At 42.7% G+C, this 22,039-nt stretch overlaps 3 protein-coding genes across 3 annotated transcripts; 1 reads left to right on the top strand and 2 right to left on the bottom strand.

Annotated features, from left to right (window-relative positions):
• Positions 1 to 2,257: 2,257 nt before the first annotated feature.
• On the bottom strand, positions 2,258 to 6,681 carry LOC133907779 (small GTPase LIP1-like). Its single transcript, XM_062349874.1, has 7 exons — positions 6,320 to 6,681; positions 4,538 to 4,629; positions 4,315 to 4,456; positions 3,394 to 3,698; positions 3,164 to 3,217; positions 2,953 to 3,077; positions 2,258 to 2,779 (listed from the first exon to the last, which is right to left on the bottom strand). Exons 1-7 carry the CDS (start codon positions 6,423 to 6,425, stop codon positions 2,584 to 2,586), a joined length of 1,020 nt encoding a protein of 339 aa, XP_062205858.1. The 5' UTR covers positions 6,426 to 6,681; the 3' UTR covers positions 2,258 to 2,583.
• Positions 6,682 to 12,378: 5,697 nt separating this feature from the next.
• LOC133907224 (protein OXIDATIVE STRESS 3 LIKE 6-like) lies at positions 12,379 to 14,292 on the top strand. Its single transcript, XM_062349233.1, has 2 exons — positions 12,379 to 12,422; positions 13,799 to 14,292. The coding sequence occupies exons 1-2, from the start codon at positions 12,379 to 12,381 to the stop codon at positions 14,235 to 14,237; spliced, it is 483 nt and encodes a 160-aa protein (XP_062205217.1). The 3' UTR covers positions 14,238 to 14,292.
• A 2,843-nt stretch (positions 14,293 to 17,135) lies between these two features.
• Positions 17,136 to 18,638, bottom strand: LOC133907846 (uncharacterized). Its single transcript, XM_062349941.1, has 2 exons — positions 17,988 to 18,638; positions 17,136 to 17,434 (listed from the first exon to the last, which is right to left on the bottom strand). The coding sequence occupies exons 1-2, from the start codon at positions 18,486 to 18,488 to the stop codon at positions 17,276 to 17,278; spliced, it is 660 nt and encodes a 219-aa protein (XP_062205925.1). The 5' UTR covers positions 18,489 to 18,638; the 3' UTR covers positions 17,136 to 17,275.
• Positions 18,639 to 22,039: the final 3,401 nt, after the last annotated feature.

Raw genomic sequence — 22,039 nt, 5'->3', positions numbered from 1 at the left:
TGCTCTTCTGCGCTTAGGGCAGAGCCCTCTCTGGAGATAAACGAAACCGGCGGGCCATGGGCCGAATTGGAGTTTGGACCGGCAGAGAGAGAAACAAGAAGCAGGGAAAAAGACCCAAAGACAATTTCCAACAGGAAAATCCCAAAAGTGACAACAAGATCCTCGGCTTCGGTAGGGGACCCTTCCACGGTTTGAGCTGCCTTTTCACCATGGCGTCGACCACCTTCGCGGCCAGCGAGCAGTCCCCAAAATACGCGGCAAGCTGCAACCCGGCTTCGGCCTCTACCAGAGTCTCCACCGAGTAACCAGCCTCCATGGCAGCCTCCACAAATTCCTCTGCGGAGGGTGACGTACAGTCCATCCCGGCCTGCCGAGATTCCAATGCTGGGGACGCCGGCGAGTCCTGTGTTGGTGGCTCCATCGCCATTCGCCGAGATGCCATCGTAGGCAGATGGCTAGATCAGGCGTCTCATCACCATATTGTCAGATGAAGCACAGTGCAGAGCGCGATGCCGAGGACAAAGAGCAGCAGCCCTATGCGCGTCATGGAATCTCCCCACCGGGCAGCAGCCTAGACACCGCCGACGAACAAAGCGGCTAAATTTGCGAAGCTGATTTGAAAAATGCCTGACCAAATCTCCCGTTGCCGAATTAGCAGCAGGGAGACAAGTGGAGGAAAAATATTCCCTCGCCGGTGGACACACGCAGCGGCAGATCAGCAGGCACACGGGAGCTCATCAAGTCGCCGACGTGGAACCTTGGATCGCCAGTGTGAAACCCAAAATTCAAAATTTAAACTGAAACAATCATGTTTAGTGTGCTACCAAGTTTCTCGCATTTGGGAGTCACTCGTAACCGCGCATGTGCCACATACATGTAAAGCTAAAGTGTGTATGTTGTACCACCACCAACAAAACACATTACTGCCTATGCGAGCTCATGCCAGCTAGCATCCGCTCAACCCCTATCTCCTCATCCTCCCTCTGATCCACCACATGGGCGTCGAGGTTGCTCCACTAGTTCTCCAACGTGGTGCACATCGGAGCCATTCTTCAAGGTTAGCATTTGGGAGCACAAACCCAAAGGAACACCCTCAGTTAGCATCAGTAGCAAAAGATCTAGCAGCAGCAGTGGGAGGATCACTCGTCAATCGTCACAGCTAACGTGTGCGCTGATATGCTGCGGAAGAATCACAATGTTCACTTGTGGCACAGCATATTAAAAAGGTACAGGAATGTGGTAAAGAACAACTTTTCGGTGTTTGACGAGCATCCAAAGAATCTTATGGACAAATATCATCTTGTAGATATAACAAGATTTGTGGCATCATCATCTTCATCACCATCATCTTCTACGCTTCGCCTCATGCCTCATCACAGCAAACGCGATGATTCCAAGGGAGTTGCCCAAGGTAATGTTTGGAGATCTGATTGCTGGCTTAACTGTCTTACCCAAGGGGGAGTTTGATTGTCACGGGGGAATCTCGGATACCCCCATACAAATGGTTTGTTAACCTTGCTACATATTGTGATGAGGAGAAGATCTCTCAGCATGATATAGCATCACCTAGCAAGAAGCGCCAGCGTTTAGACAAGTAACATGATAGGAACCTCAATTGTTTAGTATGAGATTATACCTGTTGTTCTGTCATTGTACTCAACCAATATAGCTTTCTAAGAGTCTTCAGAAAGTAGTTTTCTGTGATTACAATTATCTTTTCGACACAAGATGATGAGCTTTGACGTCACATCGGTCTTTTATAGCCATGTAAATAAGATTCTGCCTTTTTCTAGCAGCATCTATTGATGAATATATGCACCATGTGCCGCCATTTTCAAGCTCCAAAGCAAAATTTTCTTTGTGTTTCTATCCACATGTTTCTTGAAACAGACTACATTGTAAATGCACAATATTGTTTGAGATAAAGAAAATATATATATCACAGTTAATGCAACACATGGTAAACGGCTGATATATAGAGTAGACATGATGCCATACAAACAGGTGAAAACAGGTATGGTTTTATCCAAACTATATTCTTATAATATCTATACATCTAGATTAAAAAAATACCTGCAAGTAATGCTCTCCTACCAAACATATTTCTCAACGGATCACATATGTGCTTGACCACCACAATCTGTCGAAAATGATCGTGATGAAGTATTCTCATCAAACAGCACGCTGATACATATACAGTTAGAGTCCCACAAGCCTTCATTTCTTCCAGGTGACTTCCCAGGGAGTTGGGAACAGCTTGATTCAAAATTGCATTACATAGAATATCAATAGTTAACAGTACACCATGTCGTGTGTTACCGTTAAGTGATCCTATTGAATTCATATAACATGCGTGTTGCCTTGCATACAATAACAAAATTCAAAACATATACAGGGAAGAAATAAAAGAATTGATCACTAGTGATCCCACAAAGATTGCAACAATAGAAAAAGAGACACCCTGACAACATGCACATCTTACCAACAAAACAGGTGAATAACTCAAAAGGCCACAATTCTGGGATTCAGAAGGCCAGGCAGCATGCGTTTTCCACATTCGAGGTTGTAATGGCTACTCATGGATCATATATTGATGTATGCTCGGCTTGTTCGACCACTGCCTGCATCAGGTATTGACGAAGAGGAGAATCTGTGGTATCTGTAGTTCTCTGACGAGGAAGACATTGGCTGCTGTGGGTAGAGTGTGGGGGGTGGAGTTAGGTTCCGCTGCGCAGGCAGTGGAGCAACTCCATTGTATTTGTAGCTCTGGCTGCTATAGCTGCAAAAGAGAAGAAAATAAATGTCTCAAAAATATGCTGCTAAAGTAACCAGTAACAGAACAGTTGATCTTGTCCCCACATATATTCAATTGTTAGATGAAAAACCACAGCGAGGATGTTCATTAAACCAAGTGGGCATGCATGTGTCAGCAACAGAAAGAGGGAGAGCCACCTTTTTCTTTGGAGCAGGTCCTCATCATTCACAGTTTCAACAGGAAGAATGGTATCCTCTCTGGGAGTGAGTGACCATGGGCTAGGAGCAGGAAGCTCATTTGAAAAATATCTTCTCCTTATCAACTGAATGATGCACCTTAACAGTGTTAACAAATAATAAAATATAATGAGAATTGTAATCAAATGGCTAATGGCTCTTTTGCACAAACCATGCGGAAGAACTTGATCAAAGCTTCTTTGTCATATCTTGCCTCTTTGGCAGCCTGTATTTAAAAGGACAACCTGTCATTAAAAAAATTAAAAGCCTCATCTCATACATACACTGAGAAAAGAATTAAGTATTATTCTCCACTAGTCAGACAGCCTACGGACCACCACATTATAGTTGGTTAAAGTGTAAGAGATCAAACAGCATGTAATGTTAATAAAAATAATTTACCGTGAGCAGACCAGAATTGCCAGGGAAGCTCTCTACAAGTGGAAGTTCTTCGCTGGATGGAAGTAGGCCTTGCTTTTCTACCCATTGACGAGCGACATCAACAAGATTTCCACTGCTAACTCTTTTACCATCTCTTGGAGCAATATCCACTTTGTTAGCAATCACTAGGTAAGGAACCGGAAGGCCACCTGGACCACCAGACCCAAGAGGAGCTGAAAAGGTCCCAGATTCAGCAACCTCCACTGCCCACTTGTTCAAATTTGTCTTTGTCTTCCTCTGAGAGAGGTCATAAACAAATATGACACCTGATGAATAATTTGGAAAAGGTGAATACAGGATGCATAAGATCCATTTCCTAAGGATATATGAACTGCATATGAAAGATTTTTCAAGACTAATAGAGTAAACGCAGCTATGGATTTTTCCAACTCAAAATCTAAATTATAGTAAAAGACCATTTGTTGAATTTTTTTCCTCGAACACACCCATTTGTTGATTTTTCATCTGGTGTCATCCTGGTAAGTGAACATACCATCGAAATACCCTCTTTGCCGCATATGGCCGTTCCCTCCAAATTTAAGGGTCAAGGATTTTTTTTTATTTTCATTACTTATATTTGATTAGGGGGTGTGGTGCTCCTCCATCACATGGGCCCTAATGGGCTGAACTTGATAGGGATTGAATTGTCTTAAGTCATAAAATTTCAAGAAGTTGAGCAGGTTATGAATTAAATAGCAAGCTATAGCAAATATGCAAAATACTTGGAAACACGGATTTAGAAGAAACAAGAACATTCAAAGTGAATAGTGTGCCATACAGAGTACAGAACTAAAGTAGCTATGGAGAACAGGTTGTAATGACTACAAAGATGCAGCACAAGATTAGTGTATTGGTAAAGAAAAAAGGTATAGAAACACCTACCATTAATTTGTGAATAAAAGAGTGAACGACACTCTTTGTAACGCTCATGTCCTGAAACATCCCAAAGCTCAACAAAGAAGTTCCTTTCAGCATCACCCTTGATGCTATTAGACGAACTCCCTGGACTACTGTAAGTGATATGCTGAAATGATGGGAGTTAAAGCTTATGCAAAAATATATTTTACAATTTAAAACAAAGGAAGTTAGCCACAGCATTTCTTACTTTAGCACCCACGCTGCATCCTATTGTTTGGGCTGGTCGAGCAACTGCAGAACCTTTTAACAAGAGATGTACCAAAGAAGATTTCCCCACACCTGTGAAGAGTTAAGGAACATGGTCATTTTCCAGACTCCCACACAATTAAGCAATATTCAATAGGTATTGTTTAATAGTTCCACTTTAATTAATTCTTATCCATAATCATATTAAACCTAGTAGTTCACATCATGTATGACAAAAGAGTAATTCAAAATACATTAGTAGGATACATGGATCATATTTTAGAAGTGCTTCAATGTTCTGCTCTCCCAAAAATGTGTTTTCATCGCACATTGTGGTTTCAATGTGCAACCATCCCCCGATCCATTACTAATTGTACAACAATAAAGATTGTGTGGTTTAGTTCTGTGGAGAGCTTAGAATCACTGCTAAAATATTTTGATGCATATTTTAAGGGAATGGTATGCGCCAGAATTTATAGTTTATTCCAAACAATAACAAAGTACCATACATATAGGTCTTCGATTCTCATAGATTCTCGATCTTTAGTGCAGCATGTTATTAATAGGAGAATAAGCCAGCATAGCCCTTATCAACACTTTAGCATAGCTGTTTTGACGAGTTCAAGAAAAATATTGTTTGGGTTCACAAAGTTCAGCAGGGATAGCTCCCAAAATGATGCTTTTGTCATGAACTTTTCAAGGAAGAGAGGACTAGCACAACGAGAAAGCCATAACAGTCGAAGAAACACTTACCATTAAAGTAATAAATTCTTGTAGAAGAAAAGCACAAACGAAATGTATTCAAATCATACAATAGCAACTTGAGGTGTTGCATTCATTGGAAGGCAGCTTAGCAGCGTGAGTAGCTTTGACACCACACAAGCTAATCTTAGCTTACACCTTAAGCCTACACATGATCCAAGCTGTCCTAAAATGAGATTCTCAAATCTTTTCATAACCGCTTGATAAAAGTTACGTGAATTCTGCTGCGAAAACCGTCACAAGCACACATGCTTCATAATCTCAGGCAATAGGCAAGTATGCAGTTTGAGAGAATGGCATCACACCGTCTTCCTTTTTAAGTATCGGTATCACATTTTAGCCTGAAGAGTGGAGATAGCTTACATTTTTGGCAGAGCTGCATATATTGACTACAGGCTGAGCTCATAACTGAACCGGATTGCATAGTAACCACTGCTAAGTTAGAAGGATCTGCGGCCCATGCCACCATTCAGTGTGGAAGTGAGTGTGAGGATCAAATGGCATCAATACTGATTGTGTTGCTTACAAGCTGAGCTCATAGGCAAACCGAATTGCATATTAACCACAGCCAAATCAGAAGGATCCGTGGACCATGACACCCTTGAGTGTTGAAGTGAAAAAGATCAAATGGCATCGAATTGAAGAGTGCACAGCACGAATTCATCATCGGTAAAATCAAATCCTAAGGGAGAACTCATCAGTCAAACTGAGGAGTGCAAGAACACATCGGCCGAAGCACCAGAAATAGATTGTCGATTCGTGATCAGGCCGGCGATCCTAAACAAGTCGAAAGGCGCGACATTTACTGATAATATAGTCTCTCGCTAGCGTCGCTAAAATCCCGCGGCAATATTCAATTAGAGTGTCGATTATTGATCGGGCAGGCGATCCTTTCTAGCCGCACATAAGTCAATTCCCCTACGTTTGTCAGGTGGAGGCAATCCCACTAAGTTGAACCTAAACAACAAGAAAGGCGCAACATTTACTGCTAATAATCCGCGGCAAGGCAAGATGGGCTGACCTGAGTCGCCGACGACGAGGACGCGCACCTGGCCGCAGGGCGGCCCGCCGTTGAGGTCCCGCCCACTACCGGCCCCGCTCCCGCCGCCGTCCCTCCAGAACCTCATCTTCCTCTCCTCGCCACAACCAAACAGCGGCAGCAGCACCAACTAGATCGGTGGATCCGGCGGCGGCGGCCCCAGCCGCATCCGGAAGCAGGGAACCGAGCCGTGGAGGGAAGGGGGACGGGATCTGCGGGCTTGCGGCTGCCGAGTCGGTTGGTTGGTTGGTCGGTCGGTCGGCCGGCTGCCGTGCCGAGTTGCTGGAGCGCTGCTCGTCCCGTTGCTGCGTGAGGCAGACGGAGATGTGCCAACCGCCAGGCTCCCCGTGCCCTGCGGTCACTTCCTTGCCGCCGGATGGAGAAGGGGCGGCGGAGATCAGCTGCCTCCGAATGTACACCATTCTTTTCTGTGGGGAAGTAATAACTTTGATAATGTTTAAAGCACTAAACATCAGTTACTAAAAAAAAGGGTCAGTTACTAGTTACAAAACAATATCGGATTACCGGAAAAAACCCCTTTCAGATAAAAAAAAGTAAATTTTATAGGATCTTACTATAAAAAACCTCTGTGAGATTCTAATTTAGCTATATATCTTTTGATCCAACGGCTGAGCTGAAGAGGAGAAAGAGGAAGGGGACACGTGTCATCACAGGGAAGAAGATATTTCGATGACCCAATCCTATAGAATTTGCTTCATATAAAAAGGTGCTTAATCCGAATTGCTAAATTAAGATTATCATGCATGCATCACCTATGCCCTTGCAATCCTACTCCTCTCCATGGCTAATTTTTGTTGGCGACTTTTTTTAACCTAAAAAAAGTAGATAGTACCATGTGATCAAGACCCCTCCTCCCAACTAACTTACATATTTTCTCTCTCGACATCTTTCTTATGACTAGCAACTCCATTGGTATCAACATCTGTCCTTAGCTTCTTCGGGTGTCGTGCCTCTTCTACCACCATCAACTATTCTCAACGGGGCCTTATCACTTCTCCCATGCATTCGGTCGCTACCCCTCTAGTCCAATTGTACCCTAACCACTACTTTGATAGCATCTCCTAACCCACTGCTCACTTAAACCGTATGGTCGATGATGTCTTTACCGCCTTGTCATCCCATTATTGCAGTTGCAGTCAATGCCAGGCCATCCTCAATCCGTGCTTTTGTAGCTAGGATGGAGAAGGAATTAAAGTGCCATAAAAACTTTGATCCACAGCATGTAATCTAGATTCATTGACTTTGTGATTTAGCATTTAGGTTTCATGGTTCACTTAAACGGAACAGAAAAAGTTGCCACTAAAAAATTGATAGATCATACTTCTATAGAAACACAATTAAGAGTGTATGAAACCAACAGAAAGAGGAGATGAAATAACCAAACTATGAGAGAATAATTAGTGAGTGCAAGTAGATGAGAGAGCATGTGATAAATGAGGGTAAAGAAGGTAAAACATCGATAGATTCATTATATGGCTATAAAAAAATGGAGGAAGTAATATTTTTCCCCGAATAAGCACCACTCCCTTAGTCTCCCATAGTCGTTCCACTATTGAGGTGCCAGTTTAACCAAAATGCCCCTAGTTGGGTTCGACTCACCTCACCCAAAGCATCGAAGCATTCGTCTTCCTCTCACAACTGCTAGGGTTTGGGCTACTGAGAAGGTGCCTCAGGTACCAACCTCGTCACACCTCGCCTCTCGGCCAACCCACCGCCGCAGCTGCTGGAAAGAGAGCGTTGTCCTTCACCCTCGCCTCCCCTCCCTTCCCCTCTCGCACACAGGTTGGATGCTCCATTCCGCCCCTTCTCTTGTTGCTATCCAATCGTGGTGTCCTAAACCCTAGATGTGGATTGCTAACTAACCAACTCCCCATGCCCAGGGAATTAGGGTAATGAATGAAGACGATAGCGAGATGACCCGCTAGCACCCTAACTCGGCGTCGTTGATGCCCCTGCTGGACAACGATGACCTCCTAGCCCAGATCCTATTCGCCTCCCACCGCGGTCGTCCTCCCTCTCACGCACCTCCCTCGTATGCAAGCGTTGGCGCTGCCTCATCTCCACCCCTCGTTTACTCTGTGACTTTCGCGCCTAACACCAGAAGCCCCATCTCCTTGGCTTCTTTTGCAATTTCTCTGGAAGCATCAGCTTCACTTTAATGCTGGATCCACCAGATTGCATCCCTGTCACACACTTCTTCTTGCGAGTCGGTCTGGGTAGCAAAGTTCTTGGCTGCCACCATGGCCATGTGCTTGTCAGTAGCTAGAAAGAGCAATATTTTTTGGTGTGGGCTTGGGACCCCATCACTAGCGACCTGCGTCCAGTTGCCTTTCCTCAGCGTTGGATGACAACATGTTGTTTGTAGTTGATGGGGGAGTTGTTTGTGCTACCAGCGACCAAGGTCACGTGTATGGCGTTTGCAGTCGGACCCATTCCATGTGGTCTTAGTAGGTGAAGATAGAGAACAATTTTTTGCCTGTGTTTACTCATCAGAGACCAGGGCATGGGGCAATGTCTTCTCAATAATGCAGATGTTGATTGTTATGGCTTTTTCTCCTACTTGTTCTAGTTCCCTGACTAGGAATTCCATTTGCTTGTTGCTGGAGAAAACATTGCCATCCTTGAGTTTGATTGGGATAGGCAAAACCTAGCGGTTATAGATGTACCATCAGATGCATTTGACTTCAATGCCTTTCTCCATGGCGAGTGCCAATTCTTGATTATGCCTTCTCACCATGTTGGTCTCAGCTTCATCATGCATTCTAGCAGTCTTCAGTGTCTGTATATGGAAGATGACGTCCAACGTCCAATGGTGATGGTATTACTAGATGGATGCTTGGGAATACTATTGAGCTGAGAAACCTTCTTGAGCTGAAGCCAACAGTGGATCTGATGTCCCTAAGGATATTGGGGTTGGATGAAGACTATAATGTGAGGTTTAAATCAACAGATATTGGAGTTATCTTCATGGTCCATCTTGAGTCAATGCAGTTTAAGAAGTTTCTCAAAAATTGCTCTACGCCTTGTGTCATCCATTCACAAGTTTCTATACTCCAAGTAAATAGCAAGCATGTACATTGCAGTTATAGCGAAAGCAAAGCTAGTTTTGAGGATTGGTTGATGCAATGGCTTTCATTTCCTTAACTGTTAGACAAACTGAATGTACGTGATATCGCCTAGAGGGGGATGAATAGGCGTTTCCTGAAATTTAAAACTTCATAGCGGATTACAAAGTCCGGATACTCCAGATCAATCTGGAGACTCTGGGTTGCACAGGATCCAGATACTCCGGGTGAACTCGGATACTTCAGTAGTAACAGGAAATTGAAGACTATGAATTTTTAGGCAAATCTAGATGAGTCTATGAGTTACCACATGTTTCAATTGATCTATGAGTTTTTTTTTCAACAACCACATGCGGTCACAAACTCACAAATAAGTAGATTGGGGCAACTCACCCAAAAGATCAGCTAGAACAAGAAAGTATGCAAGAAAGTGAGAAAGACAAGTATTTGTTTCCTGAAGTTCGGATCCAACAATCCTATGTCTCTGTTGAGGTGCTCACAAAGAGTCGGGTCTCTTGCAACCCTTATCCTCACCGAGAGACAACAAAGATTGAGCTCGGAGCTTACTCAACCTTCCTCTTCCCTTGTGGAGGCGAGGATGACCTTCACAAACTTCCCACGACACTCCATAAGCCTGGGTGCTCTTTGGGTGATGCCTAACCGTCTAGGAGCTCGGAGCTCCAAGAGTAACAAATACGAGTCGACGGCTTGACGAAGAACTCAAGTGCTCAAAAGACGGATTTAAACTCACTAGCACTCAATCTCACTTTTCAACCCAAACCCTCAAATCCTTACTAGAGTTAATACACTAGAGGAGTGGGTGGACTCTAAAGAGGCTATGTAGTATTTTATCTCGAGTTGGTTCAGCAGCACTGATGAAAAGGGGGAAGGGGGTATTTAAACCCAGCCCCCCAAAAAATGTATTAACCCAGGGGTTTATTTGCATAAATACCATTTTTGTAGTACAACAATTCTAAAAGCAACATATTTACTATGTAAAAGATCTTTTAAAACTTGAGTCAAGATTCCAACCACCTTGCTCCTCATCTAAGGTTCCATTCACCTCTACTCAAAACCAAGGTCTAATTAGAGTTCCCACCATTGTGATCCACCCGAACCAACCAAAGACCATCCAAACCATTCGAAACCACCCGACTAATCATGTGATGAGTTCATGCCGCTCATGACCGTGAGCACGGGTGATATATCAGTTTTCACTCCGCAGAGGTTCTACACTTTACCCACAAGTCATGATTTCCATTATGCCTGTGTTGATCAAAACACTTACACACTTCCGAGGTGTGTGGCCAGGAAACCACTACAAATCCTTTACAATGCCTCTCTCAGCACGTGTCTATCCGCTGAGGTTTCATCGCCATACATAAGTGGAGTACACCCTCCACCCCAGAAGCCCCCTCTTGCGCCTTACGGTTCCAGGAAGTACACCCTTCCTTCCCCGCACCACTAAATGATCTACATCATGTTGAGTGGATAGCGAATTACTCGGCTAGGCCTGTCCCAAACCAGGCTTGTGGTTGTACTATTTTCATAGGTGGTCACTCCACGAACCGGTCCTTAATATGGTCTGGGCAAGACCGTCATCATCCAGCACAAGAAAATAACCAATATCTGACAAAGCCAACATTCTTGCCTGGAACACATCCACAGGCCAACCATCATGCCAAACTTGCCCAGACTCTACTTTCCATGTCTAAGCATTTTTATCAAACTCATTATCATGGTTCACATTATTAATCAAAATACTATTTACCTATGCTACCCATGAGTAAGTCACACTAAGCATTTTCTACCCAAAACATGATAACCATTCTACGGCTACAAGGAAAGTGGGGGAAACTAGTAAACCTTAACCATAGGATATCATATTTGACGAGCATGCAATTTGTAAAACAAAACTTTGTAAAATATGCGCAAGATGTTCAAGGACACTTACCTTCTCCAAAGTATTGCTCAAAATCACCAAAGTCTTGATCTTAGATGTTGTCGAACGTTTCTAGGACAAACTTCTCTACACGTGTACAAAACAAGCAACACTAAGAATAAGCATTGAACAAAACAAGCAACACTAAGAACACAACAAACAAACGATAAGGCTGGCTAGGGCATGATATTAAAAAGATTTGGGCGCAAGAATCGCCCAAATCAGAGACACAGTGCGAAAACAATGACTAAACGAATTTTAAACGGTTAAAAATGACAAAACTATTTTTATGCAATTAAAACCTAATTTTTAAAAGGCCTAAAACATTTATTTAAAAATTTAGAATTATTTTATAGCATAAAACTGATTAAAACAATTTTATAAAATTTATTTGCATTTTCAAGAATAAAACTAATTTTATATGCATAAAAACATATTAAAACATTTATTTTATCAAAGAAAACATTTTTAAAACAATTTCAGAAATCTATATTTTCTAAACCATTTTCCAAAATAAAACATTTATTCTAATATTTTTGCAATAATTTTTATACTAGAAAAAAATTAAATAACATTTACAGAAATAAAAACAGAGCTAAAAACATTTATAAATATTTATCTAAACTATTTTCTATTTTCTGGAAAATTTTCTAAACTGAAAACCTATTTTTCGAAAAAAATCTATTTTCGTGAATTATTTTTCTAAAGGAAAAACGGATTTATTGCGCAATGATGATGTCAACGGTTGACTGGACTGCTACATCAGATAGGGTTGCTTGCATGGCAGTTTGACTAGGCTTACTCGTCAGATGAGGCTGCTGACGAGGCTTGCTAACTAGGTGAGACTGAAATGAATAAGGTTTATTTAATCTACGCCGTAGATTGCGAATCGGACGATCACGAGCAGCTTACCTCGGCTCTGGCTCGAGACAATGACAACAACGGGCTGGCACGACGGAGGCTCGCTGGAGAAGCACGAAAACAACGCATCGATGCTCGGGAGTTGACGGCGAATGGCGGAGCTTGACCAGATGTCGATGTCGAGTTCATTTGAAGGGTCGCGAGACGCCAGGGAAGCTTGAGGGCGCACGACGACAACGAGCTGCTTCAGTGGAGGTCCGGCGGCGATGCGAGCTCGGCTATGGCAGTGAAATTTGATGGCGAGCGGTCATAGACGAGGAGGAGCGGCTGGCAAACATGAGCGAAGGCTCGGATGGCGTCGGGGCGGCGTGGAGTAGCACGACAACAACAAGGGTGGCTCAACAGAGTTCGACAGTGGCGCAAGTGCTCTCGGGTGGGGGAAATCCGACGGGATTTGGAGGTGCGGGCACGGTGAAGTAAAAGGAGACTCGGCCGAGGGTCCAATGTGGCTTTTATAGCCTAGAGAGGGGAGCTCGGGGGGCCTGCTAGGGTTAATGCAGCAGCGGGAGGAAATGCATGACTATTTCCATGTTTGTAGCCTGATTCCTTCGCGAAATTGATGTCTCTCTTCAATCCGCAGTTGCCAGCTTCCAATTGCAGCATCAATTGATGTTTATTAGCCTTGATTGCACGTGGGGTCGATGTGATTTCAAAAACGGGAGCTGGTTCAAAGAAGGAAAAGGGGATTCGGGAGATTAGGAGAGGGTCTGACATGTGGGGTTCACTTGGCAGAGAGAGAAACAGATTAGAGAGAAGGAGGATGTCACATGTATCAGTTTGATGTAACGATAAGAGTTAATAAAGTCTCTCTTTTATAAAAAAAAAACAAGACCTGGAGTGGAGGAGCAGCAGCTGCAAAATACAATTTCTACCATTTGTCCTCTCCCAAAATGTACTTTTGGGTGCTCGCCAAACTGGTAGAAATTTCTACGGACCATCATCTTGCATATTTCCAACATACAAAGCCAGAATTGGAGGTTAACATTCTTCCTCAACATATCTGCAATAATATGTGCATCGATTGGTTACCCTCCCAATTTTGTCACAAATGCTTGAACTACGGATGCTAACTCTGGGTGTACCTCTGGGTTTGCACTTCCAAACGCAAGTGTCTTGAACAGGTAGATGAACTCTTCATCTGAAAGACTGTTGAGGAGAATTGGCTTCACAGTTGCAAATCTTCCTAACACTTGAAACCTACTTACAAGTATCACCTTACTTCCTTTACTCTTACGAGTCAAGGATGAATGGAACTTTGCCCATTCATTGTTACTCACATTTGAACAAAGAACAACTATAATCAAAGCCTTGTCAATTTTGAGATTTTGGCTGTGAATTCTCCAAAAAATCATCTCCATTTAAGTTCAGAATTGAAGAAAAACTGGAGCGAACCTTTTCATTGCTGCATATATGCGCAACCAGAGTTTTCTTTCCAACTCCATGAACAAGGTGCTGATGGAGAGCTTGTCGATCGGGTCGCCGTCGCCGTCGTGCTTAATTTGGTGTTATCAGGAGTGGCCTCTCCAACTTCTACTCCAGCAAGTCCAAGTCGTTCACCAGCCTTGCTGAGGCGACATCGACGATGGCGGCTGCCAAGGAGCTTGCCAAGCCGGAGAACCCCTTCAACAAGCGGCGCCGCATCCTGGCGAATTGGTCCCGACGAACCTCCTGCAGCTCGCTCGCCACGGCCACCTACCTGCCCCCGCTCCTCGCCCCCGACCACGCCGTCGCCGAGGGGGAGGAAGGAGAGGAGGATGACTCCGACTCCAACGAGTACAACCACCTCCCGCACCGCGGCAAGAACGTTAGGGATGCGCCGGCATTATCGTTGCCTCCACCTAGGCTCAACGCGAACACGCAGATGGGCATGGCGAGCAGAAATGGCCTTGGGACCTTCAGGTCTCCCAGGTCCTTCTCATTATCCGATCTCCAAAATAGCACTGATACTTAGTGGCTGCAAATTTGCAATTAGCACTGAATTCTGATGTATCTTGCCTAGTAGAGAACTAGAGATGTTACTAGTTTAATTATTTCTATATAATTGCAATGTATAAGAAAATCCAAGTTTGATGTGTTTACCATGGTTTTCTTTGACCTGAGAAGGTGTGTATGAACTGACCTAACCTGGGGGTATCAATAACCAATGATGATCATAACTTCATGATGGTGGTTAGTTAATTGGTTTGCTTTTGATCCATTGTTAATCTGTTTCTGTGGTATGATTTGCTTGATGAGGCATCCTATGATTGTAGTACTACGGAGCTGATTGCTCATGGCCAATGTTATGCTTGCTTTGTGAGATGAAATGGCCAATGAGAGAGGATCAAAATCTGATCTGATCCCTAGAACGAAAGTCACTTTGTAGCCTGTTAACTTTGTTTTGAAAAAGCACCAAACATGAAATAAACATCTGCTAGTACTTCAGTACTCGCGTGCATCAGGTTTCTGAATTCTCTGACGAGTTGCGTTTGTTTGACCAAACAAGCAAAAGCAACGGTGGTGCACTGTAGCACTGACCTAGAGATGTCACTGTGCCATAATTAATAGTAAGAAGATCGTGGGGCAGTCCGCAGTCTTGGCATGACTCCTCACCTTTCTGCTGTAGCACTACATATGACCATTCGGTGCTTTTTTTATGCTTTCTGATGAAGAAAAAAGGTCATGTTTGAAACCGAGTAGGGCCTGTTTGAAACCGCAAAGGGAAATATGCAGAATCTAGGTCTTGCTTGTGAGAAACCAAGTTGTAATGTGTATTGGTTTTTTTTTATGAGTGATTGACATTATCATTTATTTGGTTTGATGATCTTCGATTTTGCATGAGTTTTGATGTGATTTGAATTAATTTGAGACTTTATTTTAGCATATTGATTATGGACTAATTGGAATTGGAGTTGGAGATATGTGTTTGCTTGTCTCATGGTGTGCAGGTGATGGTTGCAGCTTGACGGTCGACGGCAGAATGATCGGGGCCAAGCAGAGTGCTTGGTGCCAGACGATCAAGGAGGCCGGGCGGAGTCAAGGGTGATCCTAGCTGAACACGTGGAGGTCAAGCAAAGCATTGAAGGCGGATGGAGACGGCGTGTTGACAAAGTCAAGCGAATGGGATGCCGATGCAAGTGACAAGGCAGCCCGAGGGATCGGGAGCGGGAGAGACTTGCCGGCGGTCAGGATCGCATGACGGAGTACACGCGTCGACATCGAAGCGCTTGCTTAAGGTGTAAGCAAGGCGGTGAGTCATGCTTTGAGAAGCGTGCAGGCGGTTTCGCGATTTGGCCTCAAAACCATGGGAGGACTGTATGAGTATGTGGCACCATCGTGAAGCTTGCGTCGAGGCGAAGCTAAGTCGTGAAGGCGCCGCGACCGTCCGATGAATGGAGAAGAAAAAGGACCAAAATGCCCTCGGTGGTAGGTAGGAGTGCACTACAAGAGAGGGGTATTTTGGGGAAAAGCTAGGAAACTTAAGGGTCAAGTTTCCTAAGCTATAAATAGAGGGGTAGGGCTAGAGAGAGCTTTGAACCAGCCACTTGAGCCCCCTTGTGCCACTAATTTGAAAGCCTTAGAGCTAGGATTTTAGAGGAGAGAATGATGAGTGCTTAGCCTATGTAATAGGTGAGAGTTTTGAGAGATAAATCTTTGTAATCTGTCTAAAATAGGGCTGACCTCTTTGAGTAATTTAGTTTATATTTTTGCATATGCTTGAATTCCCCTCCTTCTAGTTTCCCTCTATTGGTTCCCTTGCAAGTTTGCAAGTTTTTCGATTTTCGGTTTTGATTTTCGTTTTGGTTTTTAGGCTGAAATTTCAGCACCTTGTGAGATCATTCTTCTTGTTGTTAGAGGCTTAAAAACTCACATACTAGTGTATGCTCATGGGTCTTGAGTACCCTTGCCTCTAGATCATCAACTTGGAGAGGTTTATTGCTCGGTGATCTTTTTCTTTGAGCTGCAATATTTCACCTTTGCAGGGTTATTTTTCTTGATGCTAGTGGCTTAAATACTCACATACTCATGTATTTGAGCGGGTCTTGAGTCTCCTTGCCACTAGACTATCATTTTGAAGGATAAGCTTGTCCGGTGTCCATCTTATCTAGTTTCTTTGGAAGTTGCGAGTTTTTGTGCACAAAGACATATGGAATGGTCCTGAATGGAACCTATGGTTCATATTCTATCTGTGAAGTCATGTTGCCATGGAAGTAGTCTTCTTGCTTTGTCTCTTTAATTCTTTTGCTTCCGCTTGAGCGTTTTGAGGTGCGTTGGGTGAGAAATAGGAAAAGGCTATCTATTTCGAAAGAAATTTGTTGAGGCACCTATTCACCCCCCTCTAGTCGTCATTCTCGTTCCTACAGCTTGAAACCGTAAAATTGGCCATGAAGCTTCATCGCATATTTGTATGGATGAAGTGAAGCTACGAGAGCAATCGATCAGCATGTGTGCAGGGCAGAAACTGCAAACGGTCTGTGTGTGGTTGGACTACTTGGCATAATTTGTAGCCCCACAAAATTTCACTGATCAAGAGGTTAGATGTCTTGCGTCAATGGAATTGATGGTATGTAATGTGTAGACCCTCTCTCCTCCGTACCTCTTCCTTTCCAATTATGTGTACATTTTTATCTCACAAATCCCATACACGTCATAATCTCATTTCAAACTAAACGATAATGTAGCAGTTAAATTTTTATCGATACGAGTGACCAAACAATTCATCAGAGAAGAGTGGCATGTAACAATGTTAAATTTAATTATGCAACCATCAGTTTTCTTTAGAAAGTGTAAAATCATTTGTACACAAATTTTGAGTTTATGTCCATTTGAAACACAACAATTGTATAGGAAACAATTCAGTTCTAGCAAAACCGTACTGCGTTATTTCCATATAATGCTTTCGGCAGTTTGCAAGTTTTGCAACTGAAGTGCCAAGACAAGTTGCTTCCTGTCAGGAGAATGTATAAAACCTAACTAACAGAAACAGAAGTTTCTCTGAGATTTCTGAAACTATCTGGACACACAAGACAAGCCAATTCTCATGTCGTTGTATCTGAAGCAGCAATGCTTTTGATTTCTGAAAAGATGAATTGTGAAGCTGTTGTCAGAAGTCCTGCTCGTATATTCCTCTATGGCGCAACAACATTGGGTACCGCAACTCCTCAGCAGCTGAATTCACAAGAGAACAAGTAAAATAATACGATGGCTGATCAGCATGACATGGATGATGCAACTGTTAAAGCATTAATGCTCACACTTCTGCGCATAACAAGAAGGAAGACAATAAGAAGATCAACAGAATTGACTGACTTTTCTGATCAGACGGTCACAGTAAGAAATGAATATGATAATATATATATCCAAACCATTTTTAGCATCAGTGAAAGCACTGCTTAATCTCACAAGGCACTGTAAATACAACAAACCTGAAATTATTTCCATCTGACAGCTTCTGCTACGTGCATCATGCTTCAGAGTAGTCCTAACCAAACAAGTCAAAGAAACTTGACTAAATTGGAAGGAAAACCCCAAGAAGAGGATACTACATGCAGCAACTACTCAAACTACAGAAGTACTGTGACTCTGGAAGCTATGAGCTATGTTACATAGTGTGCAAGTTACAGTTCATATTCTCATCAGGATGAATGTATGATCTACTGTGAGCTGTGATCTATGGACATCTATCATCAGAAAATCACTAGGAAAACTGAATTGTTCTCACCTGCTGACCCGGTAGTGAGGACGATGATCGATGTCCATGGTCTCCTCGCTGCGAGGCAGCTCGATGACCAGAGGGGTCAGCCGCCCGTTGACGCCGGGCCGGACGCACACCATTATGCCGAAGAAGAAGATCGCATTGTCCGTTCTCAGGTTGAACACGGACCGGCCATGGAACTGGAACGTGGCCCATCCGAGCTGGTTGAAGTTCCAGAAATCGTCCGCCCGCACGTACCGGATCGTCCTGGGCGTGCCGGCGGAACAGACCGCCTGGATGCCATGGGACACTGACCGCCGAACCACGGGCTGTTGCCATGGGACACTGACGTTTAGGAAACCAGAACAAGTAGACAACACCAGTCAAGCCGGAGACCATGATCAACCCCCTCCTGGCTGCGGCCATCCGGCATCGCCTGTACCGCATCGAGGCGGCCGACCTGGAAGCGCTCCAGGCTGAGGCCGGCGGGCGCCGCGCGTCGAGCTTCGTGGCACTGTGCGCGCACATCTGGAAGCTCCTCGCGGGCGCCGTGGGCGACTCCGACCCCAGCTGCCGGATGACATGGCACAATGAAGAACCACAATGAGCCGATCGATATGAATCCGTAAAAAAATATTTAAAATTAGGATTACTACTTTATCCTATTTAAATTCAATTATTTGTAAGTTTATCATTTATTCTATTTTCAATAGTATCCTTATGATATTTGTAGAGGATACTATGATATAGGAGATGGCAAAATATATCATTAGATTGATCTAAACTATCCGATCAAGGAATTGAAGTGGCAAAATATATCATTAGATTGATCTAAACTATCCGATCGAGGAATTGAATAGTCTATGTTAATTGTTGTCCACCTTAAAAGTTGTCAAAAATTATTGATCAGAAAGGAGATGAAACGGCTAACGTCATCACTGCAACCGCAGACAACAGCTTCCATCTTGAAAAAACTTGAGCTTGAGACTGAAGGGTCGGAGACTGATGACGTGTAGCATTAAAATATATTTTGTGGGTTTCTTGATATATCCACCTCAACCTCGTAGACCACAGATGGTGATACTTTGCAAGTTGTACCTTAGGCTGATGCTAGTAAATGCAGAGTGACAACTTCCGGAATGCGAGTTGATGGAGTCAAGCGCAGGGAACTGCTACATTAAAATATGACAAGGACCTTTACAGCAAGACAGCAACATTGTCTTGTGAAATGTCAATGAGAATCAATAAGGAAAACGAAGTCTATTGACTTCCTTGACAAAAATACTTTAGTGCCAAGTGCAGATAATCATTGTCATTTCTATCGCAAATACGGAATACACAATTAAAATTTGCATTATTCAGGATGGATGTTTAAAATCAATGGGCTACAATGAAATGTATAATCTTCGGCATTTCCTTCTCGGTTATGATGGGAGCTGATGCTTCTCTGCAGCACAATTTGCAGAAATAACAGAACAAACCGTGATTCCAGGGACCAGCCTCAACTTCTTAGGCGGCATCATAAATCCTGCTATTATGTCTTCGAATATCATTGCAGCTAATCCACGTTTCAAAGCACCCTTCTCAGTTGTCAGGAGCTCAAAGCCGTAACAAGGTAGCAGACGGGGAAGATGAAGAGAACCCGGTTGCATTGATTCTAGTGCCACCTTTCCCAACAAGAGTTTTTGGATGTATGTTCACCTTTCTCGACAAGAGTTTGCATTTGAGGCAAATTTGCTGGTGATGAAAGTATGTGCACCAATATTTACAGGTAACAAAGCCATATATGTGAATATAATCCATGACTTAAATCAATGCCTGCTTCGGTAGTTGAGTTGGTTTCATAACACGGAAGGTCAATCAGATATGGTGTAGTGCCATGAGACATCCCTTAAACCGTTTCAACATCGACATTAATGTAAATGACAAATACAAATAGGTGACTGCTTGATGCAGTACCAAATAGTTAATAGCCCTAAGTAAAGGTCTTCATCAAGCCCCAACTAATGGTCAATATTTCCCAAGACAAAAATAAACTAATTGTCATGCTTTCCATTTCACTAGGTGAACATAGGTCATTTATCTGGAATGTCAACCTTAATACTCAACTTGAATATGTTTGTAATGATCAGATTTAGTAGTACACACCAAGCTAAGCTACCTAAAAGAAACAAGCCTACATGTGCCCATCTCATTCATTTCCTAACATACACTGAGACAACAAATCCCTAATTATCTGCCATTATAGTTTGTCCCTCAAATTCTTACTATCCAAAGATAGTTTGCAAGTGGCAAAAGATTATACTGCCAAAGCAATAGTCAAAAGAAGAAGTACCATCTTGCAAAGTGGAGTGTCATTTGCTAACCTAAAGACCAGGGTGGTTTAGGGATCAAAGATCTAGATGCGCAAAATAGAGTACTCCTTTGCAAGTTGCTTTTTAAGTTAGAGACGGGAGAGGAGACCTGGCAAGAGTTATTGCGGAACAAATATCTTGGTTCCAAATCTTTATCTCAAGTCACCTGGAAATCAGGTAATTTTCATTTTTGGGCTCGTCTGATGAAGGTCTAACATATTCTTTTTTGTTTTGGCTCCTTCATCGTTAAGCATGTTTTCCAAATCAAATTGTGGTAGGATCAATGATTGGAAAATACGCCACTCAGAGACTAATATCCTCGCCTAAATAATATCTCGCGAAACAAGCAGGAGGACACCATAGCCACCTAACATATTGTTCCGGAGAAGCCTTATTGGCCCCAAGCTGATAGCTTGGAATGAGATGCTATAGCGCTTGGCCAATATTGCCTTAACTCACGGGTGTGATGAATTCCTGTGACGCCTTAATGCATACAGATACACCAGAAATGAATAGGCAACTGTGAAAATTGAAGGTACCTCTTAAAATTAATTTTTATGGTACCTATGTAAAAGAGTTCTCTTAACTAAAGATAATATATCTAAAAGACATTGGAAAGGTAGCAACTAAGGTCAATCAGATATGGTGTAGTGCTATGAGACATCCCTTAAACCATTTCAACATCGACATTAATGTAAATGACAAATACAAATAGGTGACTGCTTGATGCAGTACCAAATAGTTAATAGCCCTAAGTAAAGGTCTTCGTCAAGCCCCAACTAATGGTCAATATTTCCCAAGACAAAAATAAACTAATTGTCATGCTTTCCATTTCACTAGGTGAAGATAGGTCATTTATCTAGAATGTCAGCCTTAATACTCAACTTGAATATATTTGTAATGATCAGATTTAGTAGTACAAATATCTTGGTTCCAAATCTTTATCTCAAGTCATGTGGAAATCAGGTAATTTTCATTTTTGGGCTGGACTGATGAAGGTCTAACATATTTTTTTTCGTTTTGTCTCCTTCATCGTTAAGCATGTTTCCCAAATCAAATTCTGGTAGGATCAATGATTGGAAAATACACCACTCAGAGAGACTAATATCCTCGCCTAAATAATATCTCGCGAAACAAGCAGGAGGACACCGTAGCCACCTAACATATTGTTCCGGAGAAGATAGCTTGGAATGAGATGCTATAACGCTTGGCCAATATTGCCTTAACTCACGGGTGTGACGAATTCCTGTGGATCCTTTTCCAATCTGGAATTTTCTGTGTTAACTCCTTATACGACGCTCTAATGCATATAGATACACCAGAAATGAATAGACAACTGTGAAAATTAAAGGTATCTCTTAAAATTAAGATCTTTCTATGGTGCTACGTAAAAGAGTTCTCTTAACTAAGGATAATATATCTAAAAGACATTGAAAAGGTAGCTAAAAGTATTGTTTTTTGTCATAAGGATGAGACGATTAAATACTTTTTTACCGCTATTTTACCCAATCAACGTGGTTTATAGTCCAAGTGGCTTCCAAAACTTTACCCACCACATAGCACGCCCAATATATTTGGTAATTAGCTACGTGGCCTAAGTAAAAAAATAAAAGCCGATATAATTGTGGCTCTACTACCTTTTGTTGATCTATATGATTATGTAGAAATAAAATTATATTTAACAAAAAATAAATTATTTCTCCTTTGCAAGTTATCTACGCTTGT

This window comes from Phragmites australis, chromosome 24 (genome assembly GCF_958298935.1).
Source record: "Phragmites australis chromosome 24, lpPhrAust1.1, whole genome shotgun sequence".
Classification (NCBI taxonomy): domain Eukaryota; kingdom Viridiplantae; phylum Streptophyta; class Magnoliopsida; order Poales; family Poaceae; genus Phragmites; species Phragmites australis.
The sequence above is the reverse complement of the archived record's forward strand: the minus strand, read 5'-3'. Positions and strand labels throughout refer to the sequence as shown.